This window comes from Dendrobates tinctorius, unplaced genomic scaffold, assembly GCF_039654945.1.
Source record: "Dendrobates tinctorius isolate UK_male_01 unplaced genomic scaffold, ASM3965494v1 ptg000016l, whole genome shotgun sequence".
NCBI lineage: Eukaryota > Metazoa > Chordata > Amphibia > Anura > Dendrobatidae > Dendrobates > Dendrobates tinctorius.
Window position 1 is genome coordinate 78525001 of NW_027361684.1, and position 25532 is coordinate 78550532.

Consider the following 25532-nt stretch of genomic DNA (forward strand, 5'->3'; position numbering starts at 1 on the left):
GAAGAAATAAAGTGCAATTATGGCATATTGTTTTTTTTTCCTTTAATGGTGTTTAATACACTGGTTAATTAACTTTATATTTTGACAGATAAGACTTTTATTGGCACAGAGATACCAAATATCTTAATTTTGTATATTTTTTTACCTTTCTTTATTTTTAATAAGGGACAATATGGTGATTTACATTGTGTTCTACATTTTTATTACATTTTTACATCTTTTCCTTACTTTTTACTCTTTTAATTTTTAGTTCCCTTGGAGTACTTGAACCTGTGATCACAGTGTCGCAGATCACTACAGAATGAGATTCTGCAGCAGCTGAAATGTATTATGTGGTATATATGTAGATATACATACACACATCACTACAGATGCTTCACCTCACAGTTCATGTATGTCCAGGGTAATGTTGGAACATGTGACGCTCTATCACCACTGTGGATGTGGTGTGGGGACATGTGATGCTCTATCACCACTGTGGATGTGGTGTGGGCTGGGGTGGTGTGGGGTGGAGAGATTGTTCTGCTTTCCACAGACATGGGACACTGCTCTGTTATTTCCAATACTGGAGTGATGACAGAGGTCAGCGCAGGGGCAGATTACTGACAGCCAAGAAGTGTGGAGATGGCAGTGCTAGACACCAAGGATGGGCAGTGCCAGCTCTGACTGTGAGGTTAGATAATAACGTACAGGGAGCTGTTAAGTTTGATAGAGCCGCAAGTAAACAAAGTGAGTGCAGGAAATTAAGTGAAATTCAGGATGAACAACAGGCAGAAACTAAATATATAGGGATGTTGCATATCACAATACAGCACAGATTAACAGAAAAAAATTGGATTTTGTGGTTGGAAAACTCTTTAAGGAATTTACTCTTCATTTATATGTCATCACTATAGCTTAAAATTGATTACTCAGTGTGTGTAATGATACAGACCTGATCTAGTCCTCTAACAGCCTGCATTGTGGGAGGAGTGTCAGCACAGCTGAGCTTATCTGTGTCACAGTACAAATTCTTCTATCAGCGTGTATCTATAATCACATGTATGCCTGTTTTGCTAAGGCAACTTTTATTCGCTGAGTAGTGAAATGAGGCCTGTCATTATATTTCTGTTCTGGACTGGACTACTTCTGTGTGACAACTTTACTCTGATCTCACTGCAAAGTGATTGCAAATAGAGCACAAAAGACACAAATGTGACACTGACAGATTGAGCTGTCATCACTGAATATACAGTGTGGTGGAGGGGAACTACAGCAAAAATGACAGTGCTAGGAGAGCTGATAGAAGGGTTTTTATTGTGATACATACAGTTAAACTTAAGCTTACAAAGACCTTATCTGAAAGGTGTTATTCACCTGTGCTTTCTACTTATTATGTAGGAGTTTAGACCAGGACATCAGAGCTGTGTGTCATTATAGATCTCAAACTGAAAAACCTTTTCTAAGTTATGATAGGGGGTCTGTAATCGTCTTTATTTTGAGTATTGCTTCTTGCTTATGATTGGTCAACATTATATAGGGATAAGAAGTACACAACCCCAGTGAAAATACACCCATTGGACTCAAGAAAAAGGTACCTCATTGGGTGCCAAATACTTTGATTGCTAATATCTCAGTAATTGATAGAGGCTCCAATTCAAAACCCTAACCATGACATACAAAGCCATCCACAACCTGTCTCCTTCATACATCTGTGACATGAATCATAGAATCGTAGAGTTGGAAGGGACCTCCTGGGCCATCTGGTCCAACCCCCTGCTCAAAGCAGGATTCGCTAAATCATCCCAGTCAGATGTCTGTCCAGCCTCTGTTTGAAGACTTCCATTGAAGGAGAACTCACCACTTCTCGTGGCAGCCTGTTCCACTCATTGATCACTCTGTCAAAAAGTTTTTTCTAATATCTAATCTGTGTCTCCTCCCATTCAGTTTCATCCCATTGCTTCTAGTCTTTCCTTGTGCAAATGAGAATAAAGTTGATCCTTCTACAATGTGACAGCCCTTTAGATATTTGTAGACAGCTATTAAGTCTCCTCTCAGTCTTCTCTTTTGCAAACTAAACATTCCCAAATCCTGCAACCTTTCCTCATAAGACAGGGTTTGCAGACCGGTCACCATTCTGGTCGCTCTTTTCTGAACTTGCTCCAGTTTGTTGATGTCTTTTTTAAAATGTGGTGCCCAAAACTGGACACAATATTCCAGATGAGGTCTGACCAAAGAGGAGTAGAGGGAAATAATGACTTCACGTGATCTAGACTGTATGCTTCTGTTAATACATCCTAGAATTGCATATGCCTTTTTTGCTGCTGCATCACACTGTTCACTCATATTCAGTCTGTGATCTATTAGTATACCCAAGTCTTTTTCACATGTGCTGTCACTTAGCCCTATTCCTCCCATTCTATATATGCTTTTTTCATTTCTATTGCCCAGATGTAGTACTTTGCATTTCTCCCTGTTAAAAACCATTCTGTTAGTTGCTGCCCACTTCTCCAGTTTATTTAAATCTTTTTGAATCCTCTCTCTCTCTTCTCTAGTATTAGCTATCCCTCCTAGCTTTGTGTCATCAGCAAATTTAATCAGTTTACCCTCAATGGTCTCTAGATACCTACTCGCACGCAACCTTCGATCATCTCAAGATCTCCTTCTCTACTCCCCCCTTATCTCTTCTTCCCACAACTGCATACAAGACTTCTCCCGTGCTTCCCCCATACTCTGGAACTCCCTGCCACAACACATTAGACTCTCACCATCAACGGAAACCTTCAAGAAGAACCTGAAGACCCACCTTTTCCGACAAGCCTACAGCCTGCAATGATCCTCGGTCTACTGAACCACAGCATGACCTGCTCTACCCTCTTCTACTGTATCCTCACCCATCCCTGTAGACTGTAAGCCCTCACAGGCAGGGTCACCTCTCCTTATGTACTTGTGTGTCCCTTGTCTTACACATGTTTACTATACTTGTCTATATTTCCCCTTTTCACATGCAAAGCGCCATGGAATAAATGGCGCTATATAAATGCATAATAATAATAATAACATAATAATAATAGTGCTGATAATAATAATAATAATAATAATAATAATAATAATAATAATACTAAAAAAACAACAGTTTATTCTGATCTGCAGCCAGTAATACATATTGTGTCCAATTCTACATGAAACATTTAAAATGTCCTCTTTAATTCATGTCCTAATGCGAGATGAGGTTAAGTATCATATCCGGATGATGCTGTTCATAGTTCAGTACATGTGATGTACTCTTACAAAAGTAGGACAATTTTTATGCTTTTAGACAAAAAGTATACTGTACATTCTTCAACAAGATTAAAATAATTAAAAAGCTGTTTTTTTAACTCATATATTGTTTTATCTCCAACCTTAAAGCTTTCACTTGGTGGTTAAGACAAGCTTTCCAGCACTAAGAACATTAAAGACATATCCTTAGGATTCCATAGTGCTCAGCAAATGACACATAAGCCAGCTGCTCAACATTAGAAAATCATTAGTCCCATGAGGGGGAGAGAAAGATTTTTATTGAAGGCTGGGGGTGTGTGTTTTGATTTTACAAGCACCAAGAATGGAACCATGAAATCACTCTCAATATGATATATATGCCTCAAGATAGAAAGAACTGGCTCCTTTCTATTTAGACATTAACTAATAGTAATGCAACGTATATGTGGAAAGGCCATCCAGGCAATGGTTTAACGTGGACAATTCCTGGAATGATAGTTTTATAATAGATGGTGATAACTTCTGGTACACATGCGTTCACAAGCATTTTAATGATGGATAAATATTAATAGAATATTTTTCTAGAAATATACTTTCATACTGCTGCATTGAAAATAAAATGAAACATATAATAAATCACCGTGTGATTACACATCTAAAAGTAATAATAAAGTATATTGAAAGCATAATCCTGAAGTCTCAATCCTTGCAGTCACTGGGTCACGATTTTCCTAAAACATACTTAGAAATCTCTTACATAGTCTGATCACAGATACCACTGTTATATCATTGAATTCACTGTATAAACACCATGCAGTAGGCACTTAAAGGAATCTGTCTTGTTGAAAATGACATCTGATCTACAAGCAGGTGTTAGGAATCTGTGTCCTGCCATACTTATGCAGAGATCCAGATCCTCACATTTGTCTCCAGAGGCTAAGTCCTTTCAGCCAGCTTCTGAGCATGCTCCTGGAATGAGTCCCCATTGGAGTTCAGGAGTCAGGTGCTCAGGTCCTGCTCCTGATTCCATTGGTTCAGCTCAGGGCTCTGGAGATTTCCGGAAGGTCTCGGTCACTATAAAAGGTGCGCATGGCCGCTATGCCATGCGCTAGTATTTTTTTACTGCTGCTGTATGTATGGTGACGGATGCTTGGACTGGTGACTGACTTATTATGAAACCCCTTCCCTCTGATAATACGATTGTGTGAGTGATTGGGCAGCCGCCAGTAGCAGCGCTAGCGCCAGCGCGCTCCAGCACTACCTTCTCAGCAGTCAGCGTCCTGCATTGCGCCAGCGATATTGCGGTGTCTCCTCTGAGGCTCTGTTCACACTGCGCTGCGGTTGCAGTTCTCCCGCGTCTGCAGTTGCAACGCCTCCTGTCTTATCTAACGGTAGGTCTAGAGGGAGTAGTCCTGCTGCCTAAGGCTACTTCTGTGACTCTCAATACCGTGACTGTTTTGCTGAAATCTGCTGTTTGTGTTACTATTAGGGTGCATTAACATTGAGTTTAGGCACCTGTTCAGTGGCTAATGTAGGGGCTTACGTCCAACTCCCCACAAAATGGGATTCCTAACTACATGCCGAAGGGGCCATAGACAATAATGGTGCTAACAGAGTGAATGTACTGTGCATCATTATCGGGGGAGTACGCCTACTGGAGGTGGACACTCAGACATAGTAAACTGCACCTAGGTGTCTGTTTCCTATAGGCGTATACACCTGAAAGTGATGCACGTCAAAGCACATGTTTGCTCTGCCAGCATCATTATAGTATATGGTCCTGTCAGCACATATGTCCGAATCCTGTTTCACAAGGGGTTCAGACGTAAGCCTTGACAGGGCCACTGAACGGGTGCCTAATTGCAATGTGAAAGCACCTTAAGCCCAGTGGGCGGACTATTCAGTGATTGCCCTTATTCCCAGTATGGCTGAATGCAGAGAGTCACTGAGGACGACCACCCACTGGACTCATATCCAAAGTCCCAATTAATTTTAAACACGTCTTTATTTTCTAAGTTGGATAGGAGAATTAGTTAATTTACATTTTGGGGGCTTTTAACGTAACTTTTTAAAATTAGCAATTTTAACAAAATTTGGGGGATAAAAATAATTTCCTGAAGTCTCATGCACACGCTGCTCATTTTTACCTTGCCGATTTGCAGCAGATATAAATCTGTGGCATGTCAATTATTTCAGCGGTTTTGATGCAGATTTCACCTATAGTAATTATAGTGGGGGGGGTAAATGCAATAAAAACGAGGTAAGAATGCACATGTTACCCTGTGATTTTCCTGCCAACACATCAGGTTTTGCAGCAGTATAATTTGCTGCAATCCCTGTACATATGTACATATCCTCTTATGCTTTACTTTCGGAATTGGACGTGGATAAAATGTGAACCAGAACTAAGAACGCTGTAGTGTTCAAAACGCGTTGATTTTTATCGAGGGTACATTATATATATATATATATATATATATATATATATATTTGAAGCTGGAGCCTCTTTACCTTTCTTGGACATAAAATGTGAACGCATGATATTTTAGATGTGCCCTAGAATCTGAGCAGCGAAGTATTTGCTGTAAGGGTGCCTTTACTATCTGCTACACTGTTAATGCATGGTGGATGCATTAAGTTGATAAGTGAGCAGTTTGTGAATAATATATTGATTCTTTTGTTGTGTTCATGTTTAATTGTTAACTGGTGCCTTTGAGTGCAGATAATGGCCTGAAAGTGGCTGATATATGTTAACATTTGACCTGCCTTTTGTATGAACTGAAAAGACTAAACGGTTCCTGAAAACAAGATCTACATTGTGTTATTATGAGTTATTATTTCACTGTCACTATAAGAACAGAATACTAAATAGAAAAGCAATGTGCTCTCCTTGAGATACAAATAGGAAATTACATTAAAAAATTTTCCTAAAAAAAAGATTTAGTACTTTCACACTTGTCCGAGGGTCTTGTAAAAAACAAATGGTGTAGCCCGTTACAAAAAAAACTTAATTGTAGAAAGGTCCAGTATTAACAGAAAATAAGCATGGGGAAGGGGTGGGGAAAAGTATGAAGGTTATCATCAGGTTAATAATTAATTTCAGAACTCATCAGTGTCCTTGTTACACATTTTAATATAAAGCCAGGGCTAGACTGAGACATTTTGTAGCACGACAGTTTGAGCAGGGAATAGCAGATGTAATATGCTGCTACCTTCTTATACAGTTAGCAATATTTTTCCTCTGTTAAGTATGCAGTAGACTCCTGTATACTCCCATGGGGAATATATCTAACAAATTTTCATCTGCAAATTTTCTCAGTGCAAAGTCTTCTGGGTATTACAGTTACAAAAACCTAAAGAAATGAACTGGAATATAAGTTGGTATGTATGCAGCATGTAGGTGCATGTTCACACTGGCCCCTAAAAGGACAAAACCTATTATAAAAACAAAGTGAGCAAATACCCTGTAATAAATAAATAAATAAATAGCAATAGTGCCTAAAAATAATGTAAGGCACTTGGTTAACATAATTTTGATTAAAAAATAAAAGCCATCCCACCACACCACAACAGCTCTATTTGGGACGGTCCTAACCTGTAGTATTAAAATTTTACCATGTCAAATGACATAAATGTGAATAAGGGTGTGGAAGGACCAGGGGCTCTGACTAATGGACACCCAGCCATGGGGAGCTAAATAAACATAATGTCCAGCTCAAAGAAAAGGGAGAACATACTCTTATTGGCACAGAGTGCAAGACCTGAAACAAAAACCTAAAGAAATTAACTAAAATATAAGTTGGTGTGCATGCAACGTGTAGGTATGTATCAACATTGTGAATGAGATGTCATGAGAACTAAAGCTGCATTTCCAAAAAGATTTTTGAGAAAAAGCATTCATAAGAATAAGTCTAAATAAGCCGAAGGTCATCTGATGAATGAAAAAAACATTAATTTAACTAATGATTTGATATTTTATACAGCACAATAAATCACCGTTCTCAGCAGTGTATGACAAGACTTGCACTGCCGAGAAGAATGTCAGCCTATGAGCACTGAATGACCTGCTACAGATTATTCAGTGCGCATTTACAGCAGTCTGTCTGTGTGAACTGGCTATTAAACCACAGACGAACAATAAGGCCGGGATCACACATGCGAGGAGTACGGCCAAGTCTTGCATGTTATTACCCGGCACTGCAGTCAGTACTCTGGAGCGGTGTGCAGCTCCATATATTGCTATGCGGCCGCACACTCTGATCCGAGTGCCGTCGGCAGTGCCGGGTATTAACATACAAGACTCGGCCATATTACTCGCATGTGTGATCCCGGCCTAATATGTTTAGTACCAATCAGCAGTTGTATAGTGCTACCAGACAGTCCCTTATTCACAAGCAGCAGACACAATCCCCAGCATGTCAAATTATGTTACAAATATCATGTATTTTTGCATGCAAAGGGTAAAATATACAGAAATGTAATTTATTTGACAAACTCTGCAGGTTTTTCGCAACTGTAGATTTTCCTTTTCAAAAAAATTCACAGCGAATAAGGCATGTGGGAAGTTATCCTTATTTTATCTTGCTCCTAAGGAGTCACTATGCAAAAACAGCCATACTAGAATGTATATGTTCTACATACACTGGTGTATGGAATGTATATATTTTCAGAGTTTTAGATCACACCTGAAACAATAGATTACTTCCATATACTATACATACAATCTTTGTCCATAAAGAATTGAGAGATTCACAGTCTGACTTGTAATAATAACATGAAAAGATAAGGAAGTCTACAGTTGAGCCTGAAAGTCTGTGAACTTTTTGACATAAAACTACAACAGATTTTCACACAAGTTCTAAAAGTAGATTCAGATAACCAAATCAACCAAATGTGTCAAAAATATTAGACTTTGTCATTTTTTAAAAGAGGAATATGATCCAATATCACATGCCTGTGAGTGACAAAAGTAGGTGAACCTTTAAGACTAGCAGATTATTTAAAGGTATTATTAGAGTCTAGTGTTTTCAATTCATGGGATGACAATCAGGTGTGAATGAGAAACCTGTTTAACTAAAGAACAGGGATCTATTAAAGTCAAGTCTTCACGACACATTTTTGTGAAGTATATATAATGGAAAGAACAAATGAGATTTTAGAGCATCTCAGAATAGATAGTAATTGATGCTCATCAGACTGGAAAAGATTGCATAACCATCTCTAAAAAATTTGGATTCCGCAAATCAACAGCCATACAAATTGTGTACAAAAACAGAACATTCAATGCCACCATCAACCCCACTTCCAGGAGTGATTGATCAACAAATATCACTCCTAGAAAAAAGGAATATAATAAACTGCAAAGTAACCCAAGGTAACCGCTAAGAAAATAAAGGCCTTTTTCATTTTAGCTAATGTTAAAGTTCTTGAGTCCTCCATTACCAAACACTGAACAATAATGGCATGCATGGCAGGATTGAAATGGGAAATCAACTGCTCTCCAAAAAGCATAGTACTGCCCATCTGTAAAGGCTTTTAGAACAATGTTTTGCGGATGGATGAAATCAAAATAGAGCCTTTTTGTTTAAATGAGAATTGTTATGTTTAAAAACAGAAAAACACTGTATTACAGAATAAAAATATAATACCATCTGTGAAACATGGTGGTTGTAGTATCATGGTTTAGGCCTGTCTTGTTGCCTCAGGGCCAGGATGACTTACCATAATTGAAGGATCACTGCATTCTGAATATACCAGAAAATTCTAAAGGAAAATGTCAGGATATCTGTCTATGTATTGAATCTCAAAAAAGTGTGCAAGTCAGTACCCAAATTCTACAAAATACTGGTTAAGAAAGATTGGACAAGTCAAATTACTGACCTTAATTCTATACAAATATTGTAGAAGGATCTGAAGCAAACATTTCGCGTGAGAAAGCCCACCAATATTTGAGAGTTGAAGCTGTTTTGTAGGTAAGAATGAGATAAACATCATCCATGCTGATGTTCAGGACTAAGTAACATTAACACTCATTACGAGAAATACTTAGATATTGCTGCACAAGAGGCTTACACCAGATACTGAAAGCAAAGGTTCACAATCTTGTGCATCTTACAAATATATATTTATAGAAAGACCGGCACTAACATATGTTGAAATAGTTTTCCAAAATGTATTCCATTTTACAATGTAAACAATGAGTTTCGGCTCTGCCAGAGACTTTTTTAACATCACATGTCATATTTGATAAATTAAACATACAGTCTGAAAAATGAAAAAGTCATATATTTTTGACTCATTGAAATAATTTGGTTCTGTTTTAGGACTTGTGTGAAAATCTGATGCAGTTGTAGCTCAAATGCAGAAATATGGAAAATTTTGAGAGGTTCACAAACTTTCAACCATCACTGTATAACTTTAGTGCCAGGAAAAAAAAAAGGTTTTTCTTCATTTTTTACTACCTATATATATAGAACATGACGTATAAAGTTTCTGTGACTTGTTCTTTTGTGGCTTACAACAAAGAAATAGCACATAAATTGTAAAGTAAAACTGGAAATACAAGTTATAGAAAATAAAATGTCTACTATAGTTGAGAAGACAATATACTAAGGGATGTAAAAGCAAATATAAAATATAAATACTAACTGTCAAACTAAATGTCTTACAGAGCACACAGCATTTCACAGCTTGTCGCGCCACATACCCATTGGTGCCAATTAGTTATCATGGCAGCAGAGGACTAGCTGAAGGCCTTAGTGCCTCCCATGGTGGCACTGCTGTGAAAACCAGTCTGTTACTGGTCTTCATGCTAAACCATGATTTTTACTATATGCAGGATATGCTATCAGATAATTTCAGAGTCAAATTCCATAAGAGGCCTAAAAAATAACGTAAAAAGAAAGTTTTTAAAAATATTAAAAAAATAAAAATACATATGCAAACATTACCTATCTATTTCCACCATTAAATTTAAAGAAATAAAAGAAAAAATAAAAATAAACATATTTGGTATTGCTGCATCCATAAAAGTTTGATATATCAAAATATAAAATAAGTTAACTTGATGTAAAGAGGAAAAAAATGAAACGCTAAAATTGTGTGTTTTGGTTGCTGCAATGTTACCAAAAAATACAATAGTAAGCAATGAAAATATTGTATCTACCCTAAAATGGCATAAATAAAAACATGAGCTTGTTAAAAAGAAAAGCATTCAGAAAGCTCCATCAACAAAAAAATGGAAATGTTACATGTTGTGAGTTCATTTTCCCCTTCATTACTGAGGCCTGAGGAACTCCCTCTTCTGGTTAAGAAAGGTAGTGAGCCTGATTGTCAAACACCTGAGGCTGATGATGAGGACTGGCTGAGTGGAGTTACGGACTGGATATAAGGCTGCCGACGCCCTTCTGCCCTGCGGGTGATTTCTCTGTGGGATCCTTGGAGACCAGTCTGAATTCCTGCTCCTCCAAAGCTAAGTTTGCTGCTCGGCCTTTTGCTTTTGTGCTTTGACTTTGTTTTTGCTTTGTTTTTATGGATTTCTGCCATTCCCTGCTGGGGTGTGCTGAATTCATTTAGCTCTGTCTTCTGAAAATACCTGAGTGCTGATTCAGTTTTTGAAGCCTAGCTGCTTCAGGGCCTTTTTCATATCAGCTGGTTGGCTTATGTCTTTGATAGGGTTTTTGCAGATTGCAGACAGCAGCCTTCCTGTCCTTTCCTATCTAGGTAGTTTTGGGGCCCCGTCATTGCTCAGTCTATCTTTCTGTCTGTGTTAGTATTTTCATCTTGCTTCACCGTCATTATATGTTGGGGGCTGCCTATTGCTTTGGGGTCTGCTCTGGGGCAGTTTAGATTTCCCCTTTCTTTCTTTAGGCCTATGTATTTCTCCGGCTGTGATCGAGGGGTCTAGGGCATCGTAGGAACCCCCCACGGCTACTGCTAGTTGTGTTGATAGGTTCAGGGGTCTGCAATCTGATAGTTGCCAACTTCTCTGGTTTTCTGGACTTAGCTTGTATTTCTGCTTTTGCCTCCTACGGTGACTCATACATAACAGAATCACCCGCCATACCGCAGATTCTAGGGTACTCAATAGCAGGAAAGAATTTAAAAAAAAAAAAAAAAAAAAAGTGTGTATATTTTTTCCTCTATATCTCTGAGGCCGTAGGGGGAATTTTTTTTTTTCTCTCAATGGAGATAAAGCAATTGTCTGATCGTGTGGAGCAGCTCGCTGCGGAAGTGCGGGGAATTTCCGCCTACCTTGCTCATTCACATGCTGCTGAACCAAAGATTCCTACACCTGATGTATTTTTTGGGGATCGGTCTAAATTTTTGAATTTCAAAAATAATTGTAAATTATTTTTTGCCTTGAAGCCTAACTCGTCAGGGAGCTCCGCGCAGCAGGTTAAAATTGTCATCTCTTTGCTGCGTGGCGATCCCCAGGATTGGGCGTTTTTTTGAAACCAGATGATCCTATTCTGACTAATGTGAACGCATTCTTTCAAGCTTTGGGGTTGTTGTATGACGAACCTAATGCCATTGATCAGGCTGAAAAGACCCTGCTGGCATTGAGCCAGGGTCGTGATTCTGCAGAATTGTACTGTCAAAAATTCCGAAAGTGGGCAGTACTTACTACCTGGAATAATAATGCCTTGGCTGCTCTCTTTTGGAAGGGGTTGTCAGAAGCCGTAAAAGATACTATGGTGGGATTTCCTGTTCCCTCTGGTCTTGACGATTCTATGTCATTAGCCATTCAGGTTGATCGGCGTTTGCGCGAACGCAAAGCTGCACGAGAGGTGTGCCACCTGTTGAGCAAATGTCTGAACCTATGCAATGTGATAGAGTTTTTTCCAGAGAGCAGCGTCAGGAGTTCAGAAGGCGTAATAAGCTGTGTTTTTTCTGTGGAGATGCCTCGCATATTATTTCTGTCTGTCCCAAACGAGAGAAACGCTTTGCACACACGTTTTCTGTTGGGGGTGTTCAACCTAAGTTTCTTCTGGCTATTACTCTGATCTGCTCCCTGTCCACATTTTCCGCCAAGGCTTTTGTGGATTCGGGAGCAGCCCTTAACCTAATGGACTTGGATTTTGCTAAACGTTGTGGATTTCCGATGACACCTCTGCAGACGCCTATCCCTTTGAGGGGAATTGATGCTACTCCTTTGGCTAAAAATAAACCCCAGTTTTGGACCCAGGTGGTAATGCGGGTCGCCCCAGACCATCAAGAAAATTGCAGATTTCTGGTGTTGCATAATCTGCATGATACTATTGTTCTGGGGTTTCCCTGGTTACAGATTCATAATCCAGTTTTGGATTGGAAATCTGTGTCTGTGGTGAGTTGGGGTTGTCGGTGTGCCCTTAGTGAGGCTCCGGTGTTTTCCACCTCTCCTCAGTCACATGATGCTCCTGATTATTTGGCGGACTTTTATGATGTATTTAGTGAGAATGAGTCTGCGTCTCTGCCTCCTCATAGGAGTTATGACTGTGCAATTGAACTGAGCCCGGGGTGTAAATTTCCCAAGGGTCGGCTCTTCAATTTATCTGTACCCGAGCACGAGGCTATGCGATCCTATATTAAGGAGGCGTTGGAGAAGGGTCATATTAGACCATCTTCGTCACCCTTAGGTGCCGTTTTTTTTTTTGTAGCCAAAAAGGATGGATCATTAAGACCTTGTATTGATTATCGTGCCCTCAACAAAATTACTGTTAAATATCAGTATCCGTTACCCCTGATTTCTGATCTATTCTCCAGAGTTAAAGGTGCTTGCTGGTTTACCCAGCTTGACCTCAGGGGGGCGTATAATCATATTCGCATTAAGCATGGGGATGAATGGAAGACGGCGTTTAATACTCCGGAGGGACATTTTGAGTACCTGGTGATGCCTTTTGGGCTCACTAATGCCCCTTCTGTCTTCCAGTGCTTCATGAACGATATTTTCCGAGATTTTGTCGATACATTTTTGATTATCTATCTGGATGATATTTTGATCTTCTCCAAGGATTGGGATTCTCATGTGGAACATATTCGGACTGTGTTCCGGATCTTGTGGGAGAATTCCCTGTATGTCAAGGGATCTAAATGCCTTTTTGGAGTACAGAGGATTTCTTTTTTGGGATTTATTTTGTCCCCGTCAACTATTGAAATGGACCCGGCCAAGGTACAGGCCATTCACGATTGGGTTCAGCCCACTTCTTTGAAGGCCCTCCAGAAGTTTTTGGGTTTTGCTAATTTTTATCGGAAATTTATAGCAAAATTTTCTAGTATTGTCAAGCCATTGACTGATTTGACTAAAAAGGGTGCTGATATGTTAAATTGGTCTCTGGAGGCTGTTTCTTCCTTTCAGGAGCTGAAGCGAAGATTCACCTCCGCCCCGGTTTTGCGGCAACCTGATGTCTCACTTCCATTCCAGGCAGAGGTGGATGCTTCTGAGATTGGTGCAGGAGCTGTTTTGTCCCAAAAGGATCCTGTAACATCTAAAATGAATCCCTGTGCTTTCTTTTCCCAAAAGTTCTCTCCATCTGAACGTAACTATGATGTGGGGAATAGGGAACTGTTGGCCATGAAATGGGCATTTGAGGAGTGGAGACATTGGTTGGAGGGAGCTAAGCATCAAGTCGTGGTCCTCACTGACCACAAGAATTTGATTTACCTAGAGTCGGCTAAGCGCTTGAACCCTAGACAGGCTAGGTGGGCCTTGTTTTTTACACGTTTTGATTTTGTGGTTTCTTTTCTTCCTGGAACAAAGAATGTCAAGGCAGACGCCCTCTCTAGGAGCTTCCTTGCGGATTCTCCTGTGGTGACCAAGTCTGCTACCATCTTAGGCGAAGGGGTAGTTCTTTCTGCCATCTCGCCCGATTTGAGACGTGCTCTGGAAGAGTTCCAGGAGGACAAACCTGAGCGTTGTCCCAGTGGAAAGTTGTATGTTCCTGACCAGTGGAAGAAGAGAGTGATGTCTGAAGTTCATTGCTCTGCTTTGGCTGGTCATCCAGGTATTTTTGGTACTAGAGATCTGGTGAGTCGGTTTTTTTGGTGGCCCTCCTTGTCTCGTGATGTCAGGAATTTTGTGCAGTCCTGTGGGACGTGCTCCCGGTCTAAATCGTGTTCTCGCTCTCGTGGGTTGTTGATGCCTTTGCCTGTCCCCAAGAGGCCATGGACCCATATTTCAATGGATTTCATCTCAGATATGCCTGTCTCTCAGAGGATGACTGTTATTTGGGTGATTTGTGATAGGTTCTCTAAGATGGTTCATCTTGTACCACTCCCTAAGTTGCCGTCTTCCTCTGAGTTGGTGCCCCTGTTTTTACAACAGGTGGTTCGTTTGCACGGGATTCCTGAGAACATTGTATCTGACAGAGGAGTCCAGTTTGTGTCTAGATTTTGGAGAACTTTCTGTTCCAGACTGGGAATTCAGTTGTCCTTCTCCTCTGCTTTTCACCCTCAGACCAATGGGCAGATAGAGAGAACAAACCAGACCTTGGAGTCATATTTAAGATGTTTTATTTCTGCTGATCAGGATGATTGGGTTTCATTTTTGCCCTTGGCCGAATTTGCTTTAAATAATAGAGCTAGTTCTGCCACTTTGATGTCACCTTTTTTTTGTAACTTTGGGTTTCATCCTCGATTTTCTTCAGGGCAGGTGGAGCCCTCTGCCTGCCCAGGTGTTGACACTGTGGTGGAGAGAATGCACCAGATCTGGGACCAAGTGGTGGATAAGTTATCTCTCTCCCAGGAGAAGGCCCAGCGGTTTTCCAACCGACATAGGACCATTGGTCCCCAGTTTAAGGTTGGTGATATGGTGTGGTTATCATCAAAAAATATTGCTATGAAGGTGGCTTCTCCTAAGTTTAAGCCTAGATTTATTGGACCTTACAAGATTGTGGAGATTATTAATCCGGTCTCTTTTCGTTTGGCTCTTCCTGTCACATTTAAAATCCATAATGTGTTCCATAAATCTTTGTTGAAGAGGTTTGTTGAACCTGTTGTTCCGGGGGTGGCACCTCCAGACCCTGTATTGGTTGAAGGTAACATGGAGTATGAGGTAGAGAAAGTACTGGATTCCCGTCTGGCTAGACGGAGACTCCAGTATTTGGTTAAGTGGAAGGGTTATGGTCAGGAGGATAATTCCTGGGTCTCTGCCTCTGATATTCATGCCAAACGATTGGTGCGTGCCTTTCATCGGGCTCACCCTGATCGCCCTGGTGGCGTAGTTGAGGGTTCGGTGACCCCTCCTCAAGGGGGAGGTACTGTTGTGAGTTCATTTTCCCCTTCATTACTGAGGCCCGAGGAACTCCCTCTTCTGGTTAAGAAAGGTAGTGAGCCTGATTGTCAAACACCTGAGGCTGATGATGAGGACTGGCTGAGTGGAGTTACGGACTGGATATAAGGCTGCCGACGCCCTTCTGCCCTGCGGGTGATTTCTCTGTGGGATCCTTGGAGACCAGTCTGAATTCCTGCTCCTCCAAAGCTAAGTTTGCTGCTCGGCCTTTTGCTTTTGTGCTTTGACTTTGTTTTTGCTTTGTTTTTATGGATTTCTGCCATTCCCTGCTGGGGTGTGCTGAATTCATTTAGCTCTGTCTTCTGAAAATACCTGAGTGCTGATTCAGTTTTTGAAGCCTAGCTGCTTCAGGGCCTTTTTCATATCAGCTGGTTGGCTTATGTCTTTGATAGGGTTTTTGCAGATTGCAGACAGCAGCCTTCCTGTCCTTTCCTATCTAGGTAGTTTTGGGGCCCCGTCTTTGCTCAGTCTATCTTTTTGTCTGTGTTAGTATTTTCATCTTGCTTCACCGTCATTATATGTTGGGGGCTGCCTATTGCTTTGGGGTCTGCTCTGGGGCAGTTTAGATTTTCCCTTTCTTTCTTTAGGCCTATGTATTTCTCCGGCTGTGATCGAGGGGTCTAGGGCATCGTAGGAACCCCCCATGGCTACTGCTAGTTGTGTTGATAGGTTCAGGGGTCTGCAATCTGATAGTTGCCAACTTCTCTGGTTTTCTGGACTTAGCTTGTATTTCTGCTTTTGCCTCCTACAGTGACTCATTCATAACAGTTACAGGTTTCTGAAAATCACAAACAATTTACCACTTAAATTAAAACAAAAAATACAAGTTTGCGATCTCTGTAAATGTACAGTAGTTACCTGGAAAATCGTATTTCCAGGTGATTTTTACAGCACCATAAATGCAGTAAAAGCACAACTAAAATAAAAACAAAACTTTTTTGTTTGTTTTTTTATAATTACATTGCACTAGAAATTTCCAGTATATTGAATAGTAATATGAGTGATGCCTTTCAAAACTACAACTCATCTCGCAACTAGCAAGCCTTCATTATCACTATGTTGACAGAAAAATAAAAAAGTTATGGCTCTTGGAAAAAGGAAATTAGAAAAAGAAAACACAAGATTGGAATATTGATGAGATTTAATTTCGACAAAATCACCATAAAGTAAATTAGGCATTACAAGGTGCCTGCGGAGATCAATCAACTTTCCAGGTACATTAATACACTGAGGTGCTAGCTCCTCTAGGGCACTCTCCATTTTGACTGCATAATGACCTTGTGAAAAAAAAGATCTCCCTCCAATAACTCACAATTCTCACATTCGCTAGAGTAGTAGGAAATTTAAAAGGAATGCGACAGGTCCACCATGTCCCTTAACCGCCACCGTGCGTTTTTTTCTTATGATAAAACCTTGCATATCAAGCTGTTTTTACAGTAGAAAGTGATCGTAGTGTATAGCATAAAAGGATGTTAAAAATCCATTTCCAATATGCTAATTAGATTCAGACTAGAAGAGGGGTGTAGGCTTTCCCAGGCTAGTCACCCCACTACTCATGTTACCACACCACTACTACTCATGTTACCACACCACTAGGCAGGGTGTTAACATAAGAATGAACACATATTGGTGCTTTGCCAGATCCCTCAATCTGGCAATTTCCTTTTAGAAAAATGGTCATAACTTATTAGAAATGTTTTTAACATTGCTTTTCAATATTAAAAAATAGCTAATTTCATTTCTTACATGACCATATTCCTCTAGTAGTGATGCCACTATATCACCTTAAGTTGGACTTACATTTTTTAGCATTTAAAGACTACAAATACCAGTATCCAAGTCTTTCTCTTTCTCCATTTTCCACCATACTCTTTACTTTTGCAGCACCACCTCCTAAAGGGAACATGTCACCTGAAAAAATACTATTGACCAGCAGGTATGGGGCTAATCTGCAGGCTAATAGCATTCTTAACCTGCCTGGTGACTACACTGCCAGGTGGAAATTAACTTTATTCCTTCCAGCAGGATCACTTTGTCAATAACAGGGGTGGCCCTAGCATGGTTTCATTCACCACTGTGTGTATAGAGAGCGGCAGTTATAACCACAAATCAATTGCCCAGCACTGGACCCGCAGCCATCTCCATTACTCAGCACCGAATGATACAGGGAGGAATAAAGTTAATTTCCTCCCGACAGCAGGGCTCTAAGTGCAGGTGCCGGGCAGGCTCAGAACACTACTACCCTGCAGATTAACCCCATATCTGAAGGTTAATAACGTTTTTTCAAAGCTTCCAAAGCTAGCTATGCTAACATGTCACCAAAAGTGTTGGCATTTTCCCTTGGTTCTACAATATACTTAAAGACACCCCTAGCCTCTTCTCATTTGAAATATTATTGACATAACATTTTCCTAACATGCTAACTCTGTCTCTCCCAACAGGTGATGTCTGGGGAAAAAAGGATCCAGCATTTGTGTTTCCAGTTGAACAGTTTTTTTCTGTGGGAGATAAGCTGACATTAGAAAAGTCTGAGAGGCTTTTGCATAAAATATATAAAAATGCTTGGCTCAGCTAAACCTTCAAGCATTTGTGGGTCTGGACAGAGATAGCTGTTGGCCTAATCAACAGCCAGATGATTGTTCAACCAACAGTTATTATTGTGCATGGTGGGCTTAAAGGTAAACTTTCAGCAGGTTTTTGGTATGTAGTCTGAGGGAAGCATAAGGTAGGGTTTTACCCCTTAATGATAGCCAATACATCTTTTTGCTGACCTGAGATATAAGAAAATAGCACCCCCATACAGGTGACAATCCAGCAGCTGATAGCTGTACATTATACCTGACAACCTGCTGTATCACAAATGATTAGTGTTCGCACCATCCAGATCTGTTTATCCCCTTAGTTGCTGCTGTCAAAAGTGACTACATCTAATAAATGGTTAATAGATTGTGGGAGCTTCTGCTTTAATCTAATTGACACACCGAGATCATGATTGTGTGGTCCTGATGTTTACCATAGCAGTTCATGGCCAAATAGCAGCCTTAGAGTCTCCCGGCAATAGCGGTCAGTTGAGAAGTCAGCGACATTTAGGTGGTAAACAAACACTTTTTCATTTCTACTATACCACTTTGCATTAATTCCTGAAAATCACCTGAAGGGTCAATAAACTTTCTGAAAGAAGTTTTCAATATGTCGAGGGGTGCTGTTTTTAAAATGGTATCACATTTGGGGTCTTCTAATATATAGGACCCCCAAAGTCACTTCAAACCTGGATAGGTCCCTCAAAAAAATAAATTTTGTAAATTTCCTTGAAAAAATAAAAAATTGCTACTACATTATTAAACCTCCTAAAAGGCTAATAAAATAAATTAGTGTTTTAAAAATGGTGCTGATGTAAAGCAGACATGTGGGAAATGTTATTTTTTTATGTTTTTGTGTGATATGACTATCTGGATTAAAGGGATAATCATTCAACTTTTGAAAATTGCAATTTTTTTTACATTTTTGTCAAATTTCTGAAACTTTTTATAAATAAACACAAAACTTATCGACCTAAATTTACCATTATCATAAATTATAATGTGCTACGAAAAAACATTCTCAAAAACAATGGGATTTGTTGAAGCGCTCCAGAGTTATCACCAAATAAAGTGACATTGGTCAGAATTTAAAAAATTGGCTCTGTCACTAAGGGGTTAAAACACAGAATTCAACAATGTGTTGCTTATCAAGCTGTGTGCAGTTGTTTGCTTATGAAGGTTTTATCACTAGGGCTTTATCATTGCTATGATTAGCTGGTGCACAGTCACACATCTGACTCCGCCTTCTCCTGTGATAAGCAGCTAACTGTCACTAGACAACGTATACATAAAGCTGTGGTATGGATGGATTTAGCTTTCCCAGCTCTGATGCATTCTACATCTAAGAACTCTTATTGTTAAAACTACTGCACCAAACTAAGTGATACATTATTGGATTCAGAGCCTCTTTGCCTCTCAGATGAGGTTGCAAAAACCTGCTGACAGATTTCCTTTAACTCTATTCAATCCACTTGTGATCACATGACAAGCTAAGAAGAGAAATGGAAGAAGAGGCTCCTGTCACTCAGTTAGTGCTGTGGTGATTAGTCACAACGAATGAAGAAACTATTCCAACTATATATCAACCTGGTGTCACTTGACTGAGCTGTTTTGGGGGATATGGGTATATTTGATAAAGAATGTAAATAGTAAGTACCTTATTTTACCATAAGCAGTCCAATATGTGAATAAATATTCCCTGCGATAACGTTTTAGGACTGGCATAATGTTTTTATATATTTTAAAACCAACCATAGAATTAGAGTAAAAAAAGGAAAAGGAGTTAAAAATATTTCTCACTTTGTTCAGCTAAGTGCATGTGTGAATCCAAGAGTTTTAACATAGTAAAAAGTATCAAAACTTATTTTTAAGTATCAAAACTTTATCTTTTTTATATAGCGCTAACATATTCCGCAGCGCTTTACACACATTATCATCACTGTCCCCGATGGGGCACACAATCTAAATTCCCTATCAGTATGTCTTTGGAGTGTGGGAGGAAACCCACGCAAACACGGAGAGAACTAAGATTACATAGCAAACTCCTTCCAGATGTTGTCCTTGGTGGGATTTGAACCCAGGACTCCAGTGCTTCAAGGCTGCAGTGCTATCCACTGAGCCACCGTATAAATATACATAAGCTTAAAGTTTCCTTTATTAAGCTACTCACAGATTACATAGCAAAAAACCTGATGACAGATTACGTTTAAGGCTGTGTGCACACGCTGCGGATTAGGTGCGGATTCATCCGTGCGGATTTTGTAAAATCTGCAGGTGAAACCGCAGGTCAAAATATCTGCGGTTTTACCTGCGGATTGCTCTGCGGTTTTGCCCTGCGGTTTTTCATCTCCTCAATGGAGGAGATGGCAAACCGCAGCAGAATCCGCAGAAAGAACTGACATGTCAATTCTTTCTCCGGATTGAAAACCGCAGATAATCCGCGCGGAAAATTCCGCACCGTCTGCATTGCGGTTTTTGATTCCCATAGTGAATCATGGTACTGTACACCGCAGCAAAAACTGCTGCGGGTCCGCAGCGGCCAAAACCATTGCGGAACCGCAGCAAAATCCGCAGCGTGTGCACACAGCCTAAGTCTTCTCCACAGTTAATTTTTGGTTTTCTAATTTGATCATAAAAAAATTTGCTTAGTAAAACTGTACAGAAAAATAAGAAAATCAAGGAAAGGTGTCTGATAATCCTGGTACAGATTTAGGTGCCAATCACGTGTTCATGTTGTATGATTTTAAAGCCATCATGATGAATAAATGGTAAAGGAATTGGTTAGATTGTTTCAGTATATTTCTCATACACAAGGAATGGTATTTTCTACACATGAAATGACTGTAGACATCTAAGATGTTAGGAGTGTAACAGATGGGTTCTTGTATAAATATAAAGCACATATAACTAGTGTTCTGAACCACACTCCATGAATTTGGCAATACCTTATGAAAATGGATGATATTCAGGGTGAAAGTCTCTAAGTGATACTAAAAGTTTATTCAGCAAAGCGAAATGGCTAAATGTTGAAGTCAGTTTAGCAAACTCCATGATTCTGGCAGTGAATTCAGGTAAATGTGATCAAAGAGGCTCTATGTTCATTATTATAAGACTTGGGGTGAAATGTTACTCAGGATAATCACTATTCTTTCTATAAATAAATGGAAATCGGTATAATATCTTGACATGAAGATTGATAGAACAGAAGGTAATTTTGTGTGGGTGGTGTACATCTCAGAGACAATGCACTTTAACGGAATCTGGATTTCTGACTAAATAATAGCTACATTTCTGCCAAAATATGCAGATGTAAATGACGTAATTTGTAATATAGGATTATAACTAGCTGAAATTGGAAAAAATAACAGCCCAAATAATAAAAAAAAAGATTACCTACTCTTGATAAGACCATGTGAAAATGTTGGATTCAATATTCCCAATCTTTTGTGGTTCTTCAAGGCCATCAAAAAAACATGGCTGCTAGGCAGAGCTTGAGTGTTTATAGGCAGGTCATAACTCTTGGCCCAGAGAGTGGCCTATTGACCTGCATCTACCTAGTACACATTAGACAATGTTATTTTATGAAATGGCATCAAGTAAAAAAGTATACATTAGACCAGAACTGGCCAAAATGCAGCCCACAAGCCACATACTGCCATTTGGCTGTTCCTGTGCAGCCCAAGGACTGGAATAGCCAAAGGTCCCACAGCAAATAGTCACCCTCTGCCCAGGCTCTCAATTTCACCAGTATCTTGATCTACGAGAGGCAAATACCTGGAAATACAATAATGGAACCGGGAACCAATAGTCCCCCCTTCCAAACTGCATAGGGGGCTGTGGTGGGATATCATACTGCATGGGGACTTTGTGGGAACATCATAGTCTGTGGTGGACTTTGTGGAGACATAGTGCATGAGGGGCTAAGTAGGGACATGATACTAGTTTTGTAGGAACATGATACTGCATGGGGAACTGAGTGGCTGCCTCATACTGTTTTAGGGGACATTATACTGTTTGAGTGGCTGTGTGCAGACCTAATACTCTGGGGAGCTGTGTGTAGACATCATACTGTGTGGGGACTTTCTGGAAAATTTGGGGGAATCATATTGCATTGGTAGCTGTTTATCAAGGTACATGTGTTGAATAACAGGAGCAGCATGATTTACTGCTTTATATAAACTTTGCAAAAATCAGTAAATTACGTATATAGGCTTATTGTAGCCTGCTACAGGAAAAAATGCAGGTTACAAAAAGCCCTATGGTAAGATGTATTCACAGTAGCAGCTAGTCAGCAGACCTAATTCTGACAATATTAAGTGATAAAAATTAATATGAAACAATAAAGAGAATAAAGAAGTTCAATCTTTTATTTTAGTCATCTACAACCACATTAGTCACTGTCTCTCATGTGGCCCCTTGAAGAAAGGAATTATCTCCTCTGCATTATAACAATACTTTTTCATAGTAAGTTTATGGCTCAAGGAACCTGAGGCTTGCCGATAGTTAGTGCAGTTTTAAATTTTATTTTTCAATACAGATATAGAAAAATGTAGATGTAAATAAAATGATTACATTTGCAAAATGTTGAGACTTGATAGGTTCTACTAACCTTTAGATGAACGGAAGTGTTTGCTTGGCGCTGTAAAGCCTCTAGTTCCATGCACATTAACAGCAGCCACTCTGAACTGGTACCATCTGCTTGGTCTGACATCAGAGAGCTGTACCCTTTCATCTGTGGTCTGATCAAGAAAATTCCATACTTATTAGTTTTAAATAGAACCAACATGCGTGTTACTTACATAATAAAAAGTAATTAGGAAATAATGAAATACATGTTTAACATTTGCATTTTAAAATCTATATAATTTGTGTTTTCGTTTCAAACTTAAGATTTTGCATAATTATTCAAAGTACCCCAAAAACCATCGAAATAAATGACTATTTAAAAAAATGGCATATTTCTGTATTCCAATGCATGGCTTTGGCTGTAGATGGAGAAGATTGTTTAAGAAATTGTAGTTCTACTATAATATTGATGTCTTTGTACACATTTTAGAGGTTTTCTTTTACATTCTTAGAAATCCTTTCAGGCCTTATTTCATATATATATATATATATATCACCCAAATTTTAAAAAAAGTTTAAAATGTGTAAAATACTAGAATGCAATGTTTTGGAAATCTCTTATAGCCATATTTTATTCACAACACAACATAGGACACAGATTAGAAGGTGAAAGTTAGCTATTTTTTCCATTTCATTTGAAAAAATAATTCATTTGGAAATTTATGGTGGCAACACATCTCCAAGTGAAAACAGAGTCATGTCTATCATAATGTAACATCCCCTCTTCTTTTAACCACAGTCTGTAAACGTCTGGGAAATGAGGAGATCAATGTTGCCCCATTCTTGCTTGATGAAGGATTCTGGCTGCTCAAGAGTCGTGTGTTTTCTTTCCTGCATTTCTCGTAATTCGCCAAATGCTTTCTATTGGTGAAAGGTCTCTACTGCAGGCAGACTGTTCATCACCCAAACTCTTCTATAAAACCAAGCTGCTGTGATGGATGCGGTACGTGGTTTAGCATTGTGTTGCTGAAATATGCAAACACTTCCCTAAAACAAATCTCTGCATTGGAGAATGTGCTGTTCTAAAACATCTATAAAATGGATTGATAGTGCCTTTCAAAATGTGGAAGTTGCCCCTGTCATGAACACTAATGCAACTCCATCCAATCAGAGATAAAGGATTTTGGGCTGTATGCAGATAACAAGGTGTATGGTTCCTCTCCTCTTGAATCCACAGTACACAGTCCATGGTTTGCATAAATATTCTCAACTTTGATCAATCTTCATCATCTATTTTAAATAAGGTTTGGCCCAGAAAATAACACATTGTGTCTGGGTTGTGTTGCTATATGGCTTCTTCTTTGCATATAAGAATTTTTATTTGTGTACTGTATGGTGAACTGTATTCACAGAAAATGAATTATGGAAGTAATGACAGTATCCTGAGCCCATGCAGCAATATGCTTGTCAGAATTATGCCTAATTTTAATGCAGTAACACCTGAGGGCCTATAAAGAATGAGTAAAGATGAGAATACCTGATCTGTAATGTTTGTGATTCATACCGGTGCTGAACTCCGAACATGGACTTCTCCTGGAAGTCTGTTTTACAGTTCGGGAGTCTAGGGAGAGACAGAGAGAGATTTCCCCACTGATTTGTAGGGGTTCAGGTCAAGTTCGAGTACAGTTCTGGTACCAGTGTAGAGTCAGTGGCGGGCCGAGCTGGGGGGTCATAGGGGGTGGTCCCACTTCTTACCGCGCAGAGATCACAACAGAGACACGATGGAGGCAGATTCTGGGTGCAACAGGTCCAAGTTTATTCACGCTTGCCGTCCGACTGACGGCCTCACACCTCGCGGCCCTCCGTTTCCAGAGCCGCTTCTCACACTGTACACTAGGGACGTGTCTGCACACACCGTCCCCTCCTTTCGACGCTCCTGACAGATCCGTCGCTGTGGCCGCCTTAGGCCCGTAAACCAACAGCGCTTCTACTGCTCAGTCGTCGTGTTACATACGGTGTCCTTCACCCAGAGCCTCGTCTCTGCTGCGGTCCTTTCCTGTCAGGACCACCCCCCTGACGTTTCCTCTCCTCAGTCCCCTTGGTCGGATTCTCCTCAGAGCGCACAGACTGGCGCAGTCATCCTGTCACCTGAGCTCCCCCTGGGGACTGGAACCTTCTGGAACCCTCCCTCAGTATTTATAACTCTCCCGGTTCCTTGAAACTGTCACTCTAACTGTCACCACGCCCCCCATGACCACCGGTTTCTAAAGCCCTAAGCTGCTGTAAAGTCCTTTGCTCACACTCCTCCCTGCCATCTAATGTCCACCCAAGGTACTGCACGTTCACTACACTTTCCTAGCTGTTTCCCCACTATAATAACTGACACCTACCTACACTGTGCATACCTATCTTTCTCCATTCTGACACGTCCGTCCGTACGTCAGGTCACCTTCCCTACACTCCCCCTTCCTTTGTCCATTGTCGTCATCGACAATCGTCATCCCTGCCTTTGTCGTTCTGAAGCTACACCTACATTCTGTTGTCGGACCAGCTGTTGAGCCAAACCCACTATCTGCGGGGGCCGAACCATACTGGGAGCACTATGCTCTGAGCAGCCTACTGCTACTCACCAGCGCGCACGCCATATGACAACGTCTTTCAAACTGGGCAAGGTACACCCGTATTCTCTCTACGGCGTGTATCTTTCCCCTACTCTCCCCTTCTGTTACCTTTCACTATCCGGTACGCCATGATCGAGGCCACACATCTACCAGATCATTGCCGGCGCCCGCCTTTCCTTCTTCAGGGGTGTCCGTGGTGTTGGGGACCTGACCTAGGATGGCTGTCTCTCTCACGTCTTCCAACTCATTTTCCTTCTT

At 40.2% G+C, this 25532-nt stretch overlaps 1 protein-coding gene across 1 annotated transcript in view; it reads right to left on the reverse strand.

The window, feature by feature from the left end:
* The window catches only part of ANOS1 (anosmin 1), a 309454-nt gene that overhangs the window by 75200 nt on the left and 208722 nt on the right, over window positions 1-25532 (reverse strand). The window contains exon 6 of the mRNA XM_073565978.1: window positions 22697-22826. Within this exon, the coding sequence (XP_073422079.1) occupies window positions 22697-22826 (130 nt within the window). The remainder of the gene's footprint in view (window positions 1-22696; window positions 22827-25532) is intronic.